The sequence below is a fragment of the Schistosoma mansoni genome, assembly GCF_000237925.1.
Source record: "Schistosoma mansoni, WGS project CABG00000000 data, supercontig 0240, strain Puerto Rico, whole genome shotgun sequence".
In the NCBI taxonomy this organism is placed as follows: Eukaryota; Metazoa; Platyhelminthes; class Trematoda; order Strigeidida; family Schistosomatidae; genus Schistosoma; species Schistosoma mansoni.
In genome coordinates this window covers 117,301-127,443 of record NW_017386104.1, presented here as the reverse complement: position 1 = coordinate 127,443, position 10,143 = coordinate 117,301, and the positions used below count along the sequence as shown (strand labels likewise).

The 10,143-nt window shown below is 37.1% G+C and overlaps 1 protein-coding gene across 1 annotated transcript in view; it reads left to right on the top strand.

The window, feature by feature from the left end:
• Smp_179630 (hypothetical protein) overlaps positions 1–7,948 on the top strand; it is a gene marked incomplete at both ends in the record, with an annotated part of 25,335 nt that extends 17,387 nt beyond the window's left edge. The window contains 2 exons of the mRNA XM_018792611.1: positions 6,844–6,870; positions 7,866–7,948. Of these exons, the coding sequence (XP_018644466.1) occupies positions 6,844–6,870; positions 7,866–7,948 (110 nt within the window). The remainder of the gene's footprint in view (positions 1–6,843; positions 6,871–7,865) is intronic.
• Positions 7,949–10,143: the final 2,195 nt, after the last annotated feature.

Genomic DNA, 10,143 nt, shown 5'->3' with positions numbered 1-10,143 from the left:
ATTCTATCAAACGTTCCGCTAATAAATGGGAATCGAATCTAAACAGGATAGGGCACGAGTATTTTTGATGCTTTTTGTTAAGTCGGATACATTGACATGGACTGTCCTGGAGGTTAGCTGCCTTTAGTATCGAGTTTCTTACAGTTTTAATGGCAACTTTGTCAGGTATATTATATATAATCACGTTATTTCGTGAGATTATTCGCTTGGTGACTTCGCTAGCTATCGAGTCAATAACGGATTCTACTTTGATCCTGTCTTCGAGTTCAGAAGTAACTATATCCTTGGATAACAGCAGTCGAAGGGGTGACAGTGTCTTTAGTTCTAGTTTAAGATCATCATGCTTTAATAAAGAGCCCGCAAGTGACTCCACTTTAGAACGCATATCACTTAATCGCTTATAGACATCGGCTAATTCGCTCTTAATAAGATCGATACCATCTGTTCGTGAGTTAGAACTCATTATTAAGTTAGACATAGAGTCATCCAGCAACATGTGTGGAATAAGTCCACTCCCACTATTATCTGGTGCAACAGGAGTAGCAGAGCATGGGGTATAGGTAAGACGGTACGATTAAACTATACTGCCGACCTTTGAACGAATCCTAAATGACCTTGAGAAATATTAGCCAATCAGAAGACAGTTAGTATACAGTAAAAATATGTTATACAAAACCAAAGAATTAAAGTGGAAACACTTCTTTTCCATGGATCAAAAACCTCTCAAGGTCAGATATAGGTTCAGAAGTTCTAAAATCATAGTGCATACGGTACAGGAACACATCCATATGGCTCCATAAGTAGTCGACCTATGAAACCATGATAAGGTCTCAAAAATTCTTTCAGCCTCGACCACATAGCTTCAATAATGTTAGTATATTGGTATGGTTTATTGGTTAGGGTTAGAGTTAAGGTTTAGGTGTAGGGTTTAGGGTTATGGGTGAGACTATAAGTTATGGACAACATTTGAGCGACGCTAGAGTGACTCTGAGTGTCAACATAATAACTAAGACCAAATGAGGGTTATAAACCTGTGTGAAGAATTCAAATTATGATTTACAGTTCATGATTAAGGCTAGGAATTATACTTAGGGTTTTCATCACGAACTGACATCAGCTATAATGCCAAAACTCTATTTATCCAAATAGATAATTGAATTTCGCGCCAAAATCTTATGATCATTTATATTGTAGACGCAAAATTATCACATCTTCCCTAAAATCCGCTAGAAAACCGACCATACGTAAGCATCAGGTACCGAACTTAGCGCCGTGACCTTGAAAACCCGCGAAAGCTTCTGATTGGCTCGGCAGTATAGTTTAATCCTACCGGTAAGACCAGAGTTGTTAATATCTGAAGAACTAGGACTTTTTCGAGCTCGTTCTTGTGTCAGTCGAACCATTTTTCTTCAAGAGTTAACTGAATGTTATTATTGATTAATAAACTAGAGTTTAACGATATATAAGCACTTTGTAATAAATACCGTGTGATCGTAACGCAAACTTCAAACGTACCGCTCTTGAATCCACTCTTGAATCTGTTGTCAGTTGACTGCCGTACGAATTATTGCTTTCTGATGAACGTTTCATCCAATTTTGTGTATATGCATATACACGGATGGCCGGCTTGAATATCTGGGCTAGCTGTACCTACCATACAGATATTTCAACAAACTTTATGTCTTGTTTTTGTTTTATTCAATCATCGTGTAAATTAATTGCACAACACACTCAGGTGAGTTTGCGAAACGTTCACTGCTTTTAGCTGCACAATTTAGTAAAGAGCACAATCAGAGACATTGTATATTGTTGTATATTATTCATATTTCGTTCCCTGAACTGCTAACATCTAATTGCGATTACTCAATATTTGTCGTCAAAAGTGATCAAGAAATAAAAAACGGAAACTAGCTGAAATACTTTGCGATGAGAATTCTATGTTTTACTCCAATTTTAATATTGAATAGGGCTTACAAACTTACTTACTTACGTCTGTGTAACCCTCGTGATCGAGCGAAGACCGCAACCAACGCTCTCCACCCAACCCTGTCCAGAGCAATCCTTTCGCGTTCTTTCCATTTGTTATTCATTCTTTCAATATCCGCTTCTATTTCTCGGCATAATGTGTTCTTTGGTCTTCCTCTTTTCCGCTTCTCTTAAGGATTCCAATTTAGCGTTTGTCTCGTGATACAGCTTGATGATTTCCTCATTGTATGTCCTATCCATTTCCGACGTCTTTCCCGAATTCCCTTCCCAGCTGGAAGCCGGTTTGTCTTCTCCCGCAGTAGGCTCATGCTGATGATATCCGGCTGATGGATGTTGAGTATATTGCGTAGACAACTATTTATAAACACTTGTACCTTCTTGACGATAGTTGTAGTAGTAGCATGACTGTCTTGACGTTTGTATTAAAAATTCACACTTTGATATTGACTGACAATTGTTTTGAGTTCCATATGTTCGTGAATTGTAGGAATGCGGCCCTTGCTCTGCAAACCCTCGCCTTTACGTCTGCATCCAATCCTCCACTTTCATTGATGATGCTTCCCTGGTATGTGAAAGATACCAGGTCATCCAGAATTCCACCATCAAGTGTGATTGGGTTGATGTTCTCCGTGTTGTATCTTGCTCTTTCATTTTTGTATGTTGATGTCTGTCGATTCAAAGGCTGTTGCTACACTAGTTGACGTTATCTGTATTTGTTCGTGCGTATGAGATAGAACACCCACGTCATCTGCCCAGATCACTTTTCATTGATATCTTGATGAGGTGTCCATCTTTTCAGTCCGCCGGCACTTGTTCCTTTTTTCAAATCTTCCTGAATAGAAGGTGAATTATGTTTGCAGATACTTCAATATTTGACTCCTGCTGCTTTCTCGTTCTTGATTTGTCAGACGACCATCTTGATTTCTTCGATCGTTGGTGGTGTGACATCTATAGGAAGGTGAGTGTGCGCTGCTTCGATGTCCGGTAGATTTAATGGATTTGTTATATTCGGCAGTTCCCCGAAATATTCTGCCCATCTTTTCCTCTCTTCTTCAATCTCCATGGTTGTCTTTCCTTCTTTGTCATTGATGGGTCTCTGATTTACTACCAACACGCGCAGGTCAAAACTGATGAACGACCTTCGTCAATAGTAAGAGGAATAAGTTGGCAAGTAATTAAGTGACAATAATAACCAGGAAGATCAATTCCACAATAATCACTGCTATTGCACAACAAATTGATAAACCTATCAGGATAAAATATGGGGGAATTTTCATTATTGTGGGGCGTTTGTGACTCTTGAACGTAAAGTACAATCCCCTTATTACTACTACAATTGTTACATAATCCATGAATTTTTAATGCTTGTAGAGGAAGGATAAGTCTAAAAACTTGTGTGCCTGATACATTTTCGCCCTTATGATTCGAATAATAATAATAATAATAATATATTCTGGAAATAATATTTACAGAATTCACACCAGTTTACAGGCATGATCAGATTGTTATAAAAATCAACATTTAATGTAGAGATCAAACATGAAATATAAGGAAATTTTATGTTTGCTGGTTTAGTAATTAATAAATAGTTTATATATGGCAGGCCAACGCAACACCAGGGAACTTGTCATGTTTTCTTAACTGGATAGCCTGATGTTCTTTAAGGTTATTTCTAGTGCCAAAGCTAATGATAGCAAGTAACAGGTTAAACACTTAAAGTTCCGATAATCTCACTTGTTTAGTAAGATACACTTGCAGGTGCTAGAGCATTTAATGCATTTTCAGAGGAGCAAAAGGCATTAATTGAGCGAACAAACAATGGGAGAGAGTTTAACATACGGATAGTTTGAGGTAAATTATTCCAGAGCCTAGAAAACTTACACGTAAAGTAATTCATATAGAGAGAAGATCTAGAATATGTTTGTTTGGCTAAAGACAAGGAGTTACGAATGTCGTAATGTGGGGCTTTAGCATGCAATCCCAGCTCCGTCGAATTTAATCTTTTAGTTCAGATTGTCTTTGATGAGTGTTGCTTACTTTAAACAACACTGAAAATTATATTTTAAAACAACATGATGATGAGAATTTATTGATACGTGAAAAAAGTATTTATAAAATGGAAAAGCATTTCTGTACTAAGTACTTATGGAGTAGTAACCTTAAAGTGTTTAACAATTGCTTCTTTTCTCACTTAGGTTCTTTTAAATTCACACAAATAATAATGTGCCTAAAGAATATATGTACTTCTAATTCAAACAGTACACTTCAATTGCGTTCTCCTCTGTGAGAAAAACATGTCCTACAGACGACTGAAATGATGTGATTGAAATGAAATATTCATAAACTCTTTGTAACCATGAGGATTCTCTGAAAATCACTTCAAAGCGTTTTATTGAACAGCAATGGTATTTTAGGCAGAGATGGATGGTGGCTAACAATGAAATTCCGGATGCACATGTCGTCCCATGTAAGACTCATCAGCTAGATGTACCTGCATCTCATATTTGGTGTTCACTCCAGCGTTCAAACCAGGTACTGTTCTCTTAAAACGCCATCGCTTTGTCTACCTAGCTACTGAATCCAGATAGCCACTAGCTTGTGCGATGGAGTGAAGTATGATCCGTTTTGGTGTTGGTCGTTTGAATCTATGCACTGATGTTTACGACTGCGATCTCTTTGTTCTTTTCACCTCTCTTGAAATTTACCTTTTACTTAGGTTATTGGTGACCATGTTTGATGTTGCCCAGTGTTCTTCATCTTGGCTTTTATCACTCGTCTTTGATCAAAGACCTAACTGTGTCACTTAATTTTAGTGTTGAATGCTCCTGGGTCATTACCAACAGGGTCGTATTTGACTAATGTCAAGATTACAACGTGGCTCAGTTGGTGATTCTTAATTGCGACTGTTTTCTGTGATGAGTTACTCGAATTCTACTAGATAGATGTTTGGTTCCATCTTGTTGGGAATGCTCCTGCTGATTCTCAAGTTTTGGATACTTATTTATTAACCGTTGTTCGAGAAAGCTTTGAGAAGATTTGTAGTTCAGCTGGATGGTTTTGAAGGAGTTTTGTTCTCTGATCTGGGTGGTTCGGTCGTGAATCTTTCATTGTTCTTGTGAACGACATCATCAGCACCCGACGTTTGTGATGAATGCATGGCACAGGCTGTACCGTTTGACGTAGTTTATACTTTTGATACAATTCGCTGGCCTGCATAAATAGGGACCGTTTTGATGGAGCAGTGAGTTAGTGTTTGATATAACGTGATACGAGTCAGTATTAGTAAATGCTAAAGGAGATGAATATTGACAGAGAAATACAGGATGTTAAAAATCTAGTGAAATCGTGTCCAAAGTTACGATCGATAAAGAGAGACAAATTTGGCACAAATTTCACATGAACAGGGAAATCACGAATATAAATTCAGATCATTATATGTTCTTCGATATTCAGTGGGGGAGATCGAACTCCATCGTAAATTGAAGAGGGTATATGATATATCCCTCGGAACAACATGGTTTTATATACGTATTGTCTTCATCTAACCCTTTTCCGTCACCACAATAACATTTGTCTTCCTACTACTATTTAATAACAAATTACCTGAAACCACACGTGCTTCGTTACCTTTCCATGTTTCGTGCACATTTCAATAATTTCAATAACATCAACAATCATTGCTTCCTCTAATTCCAGACATGTTTCAAGAAGTAGAAAAGAACACCTCAATAAATAAGGGTTTTATAAGAGGTTCAAATTCCAATACCATAAAAACCGTGATGAAAATGCAAGCTGATATATATATTGTGGGTACCGATTAGGCTGAATAGTGCACTGGTTTCACAAGTACACTATTCGGTCTTTTGATAAGGATAATATCTATCTAAATAAGTAGTTAGGTGGATTTGAATTGCCAGTTTTATTTACCGTGTGTCCAAATACTTCAACTTCTACTAAAAGGATATCCGTTCACACTGGTTAAAGCCTGATAATTATGTACTTTTACTACAGTTTCCCGCAAGAATCTCTACTGAAAGTGTCACGGATGTGATTAGTAACACCAGTAAACAACTTAAGTCGTGTCTTTGTATTCGACTATATAAATCTGCAATCACCTAACGTGATAACTACGAGTAGGTGGCTGCAAAACCTTCACTCATATCACGAAGGCCTGAGTTAAGGCAGATAAAGGATGTTTCAAGTACCGGAATACGTGAGAAAAATGAATATGCTGTCCTGATAAGTTGATGCTGCAGGTCACTGAAAATCACATTGAAATTGTGCAGTGTAAAAATATATATAAAGCCAGTAAAACTTGAATGCAAGAAAAATATACAGGAAGAATGAACAAGAAAATTATTCTCTTAACCATAATATATCTTGCGCTGATGATAAGAGGTGAGTAGATTGTAAATTAAAAATGGGCAAATAATGCGCAAATAAATAATATAACTGAGAACAGCGAAATAAAAATAAGAAAAAATAATATGAACAAAAATTCGAATAAGCCATAGAATTAGTAAATATAAGTTAAATGAAGAGATAAAACGTTCAACAAATATTTGCGATAGTTGAACATACTGTAATAATTTGATAAAAAAGCTAGATATAGGATCGTTCATCAATTTAACGGAACACAACGTATCAATGTAAGGAGTCAAAACACAAATTTACATGTGACTGTGCAGTGTATTACGATGAAAGTGATTTAGTAAGGTACCGATTTATCCACAGACGTCAGTTCAAATTGTAACATGATTACTTCCCAAACTATTCTACACTTGTTCATAAACACATGTCTTCACATAATCACAGATTACAAGTTCAAACTTAAATATTCACGCTCTCACATTTCAGGTGACCTCGCATCAGACAAACCCACAGGTGAGTTACATTCTTTATTAGTCAACAGAACGCACTATATCAGTCATGAAATGTAACTCATTTCAGTCGAATATATACACTTTCTGACAATGTGATGTGCTGAATGGTTCAAGTAAAATCTGCATTAGTTGAACACACTGTCATTCTGTGATAAACAAGCTAGACATAGGATCATTGAGAAATTTCATGGAATACACTGAATCATATACATGTGAAGAGATTTTGCTCAAATGTGTGAATTGTGATGAATATGGAAAAGAGTTGACCATGTTGATAAACTGATACAACGGGATGGAAATAGAAGGTTAATCAGATTTCTGTGTTATATACAACGTGTGAATTGTCAACAAAATGACCACACAATAACCGAGTGACTTCGACAGAATGACAGTCACTTTACAAGTTCTATAATTGCGAAGGTTATCTGAGAGGGAGATTGAGACGGAGAGAGAGAGTGAGAGAGAGTGAGAGTGAGGGAGAGGGAGAGAGAGGGAGAAAGCAAGAGAGAGATGCATAGATGCATAGATGTACAGATGTACAGATGAAGAGATGTGGAGAGAGATAGAGTTTGAAGAGAGAAATGTGCACAGACTGACGGAGAAACGTTTCGGTACAGAAAATTACAATGTGCACATCCACAAACTGAAACAGATACGAACAAGTTTCAAAGACGAAACAGTGCGAAATCGCAACATTCAAATGTCATACCAATCAAAACGAAGCATCATTCAACGTGCTCAAACGAACACGATGATCAAACAAACTGGACTCAAACGAACACATCACCATGAGGAATCAAACCATAACTATTTATGTGACTGTGCAATGTATTACGATGAAAGTGATTTAGTAAGGTACCGATTTATCCACAGACGTCAGTTCAAATTGTAACATGATTACTTCCCAAACTATTCTACACTTGTTCATAAACACATGTCTTCACATAATCACAGATTACAAGTTCAAACTTAAATATTCACGCTCTCACATTTCAGGTGACCTCGCATCAGACAAACCCACAGGTGAGTTACATTCTTTATTAGTCAACAGAACGCACTATATCAGTCATGAAATGTAACTCACTTCAGTCGAATATATACACTTTCTGACAATGTGATGTGCTGAATGGTTCAAGTAATATTTGCATTAGTTGAACACACTGTCATTCTGTGATAAACAAGCTAGACATAGGATCATTGAGAAATTTCATGGAATACACTGAATCATACACATGTGAAGAGATTTTGCTCAAATGTGTGAATTGTGATGAATATGGAAAAGAGTTGACCATGTTGATAAACTGATACAACGGGATGGAAATAGAAGGTTAATCAGATTTCTGTGTTATATACAACGTGTGAATTGTCAACAAAATGACCACACAATAACCGAGTGACTTCGACAGAATGACAGTCACTTTACAAGTTCTATAATTGCGAAGGTTATCTGAGAGGGAGATTGAGACGGAGAGAGAGAGTGAGAGAGAGTGAGAGTGAGGGAGAGGGAGAGAGAGGGAGAAAGCAAGAGAGAGATGTATAGATGCATAGATGTACAGATGTACAGATGAAGAGATGTGGAGAGAGATAGAGTTTGAAGAGAGAAATGTGCACAGACTGACGGAGAAACGTTTCGGTACAGAAAATTACAATGTGCACATCCACAAACTGAAACAGATACGAACAAGTTTCAAAGACGAAACAGTGCGAAATCGCAACATTCAAATGTCATACCAATCAAAACGAAGCATCATTCAACGTGCTCAAACGAACACGATGATCAAACAAACTGGACTCAAACGAACACATCACCATGAGGAATCAAACCATAACTATTTATGTGACTGTGCAGTGTATTACGATGAAAGTGATTTAGTAAGGTACCGATTTATCCACAGACGTCAGTTCAAATTGTAACATGATTACTTCCCAAACTATTCTACACTTGTTCATAAACACATGTCTTCACATAATCACAGATTACAAGTTCACACTTAAATATTCACGCTCTCACATTTCAGGTGACCTCGCATCAGACAAACCCACAGGTGAGTTACATTCTTTATTAGTCAACAGAACGCACTATATCAGTCATGAAATGTAACTCACTTCAGTCGAATATATACACTTTCTGACAATGTGATGTGCTGAATGGTTCAAGAATATTTGCATTAGTTGAACACACTGTCATTCTGTTGATAACAGCTAGACATGGGATCATTGAGAAATTTCATGGAATACACTGAATCATATAGATCTGAAGAGAGTTTGCTCAAATGTGTGAATTGTGATGAATATGGAAAAGAGTTGACCATGTTGATAAACTGATACAACGGGATGGAAATAGAAGGTTAATCAGATTTCTGTGTTATATACAACGTGTGAATTGTCAACAAAATGACCACACAATAACCGAGTGACTTCGACAGAATGACAGTCACTTTACAAGTTCTATAATTGCGAAGGTTATCTGAGAGGGAGATTGAGACGGAGAGAGAGAGTGAGAGAGAGTGAGAGTTAGAGAGATTGAGAGTGAGGGAGAGGGAGAGAGAGGGAGAAAGCAAGAGAGAGATGTATAGATGCATAGGTGTGTAGATGTGCAGATGAAGAGATGTAGAGAGAGATAGAGTTTGAAGAGAGAAATGTGCACAGACTGACGGAGAAACGTTTCGGTACAGAAAATTCCAATGTGCACATCCACAAACTGAAACAGATACGAACAAGTTTCAAAGACGAAACAGTGCGAAATCGCAACATTCAAATGTCATACCAATCAAAACGAAGCGTCATTCAACGTGCTCAAACGAACACGATGATCAGACAAACTGGACTCGAACGAACACATCACCATGAGGAATCAAACCATAACTATATATGTGACTGTGCAGTGTATTACGATGAAAGTGATTTAGTAAGGTACCGATTTATCCACAGACGTCAGTTCAAATTGTAACATGATTACTTCCCAAACTATTCTACACTTGTTCATAAACACGTGTCTTCACATAATCACAGATTACAAGTTCACACTTAAATATTCACGCTCTCACATTTCAGATGACTATGCATTGAGCGAACCAACAGGTGAGTTACATTCTTTATTAGTCAACAGAACGCACTATATCAGTCATGAAATGTAACTCACTTCAGTCGAATATATACACTTTCTGACAATGTGATGTGCTGAATGGTTCAAGTAATATTTGCATTAGTTGAACACACTGTCATTCTGTGATAAACAAGCTAGACATGGGATCATTGAGAAATTTCATGGAAT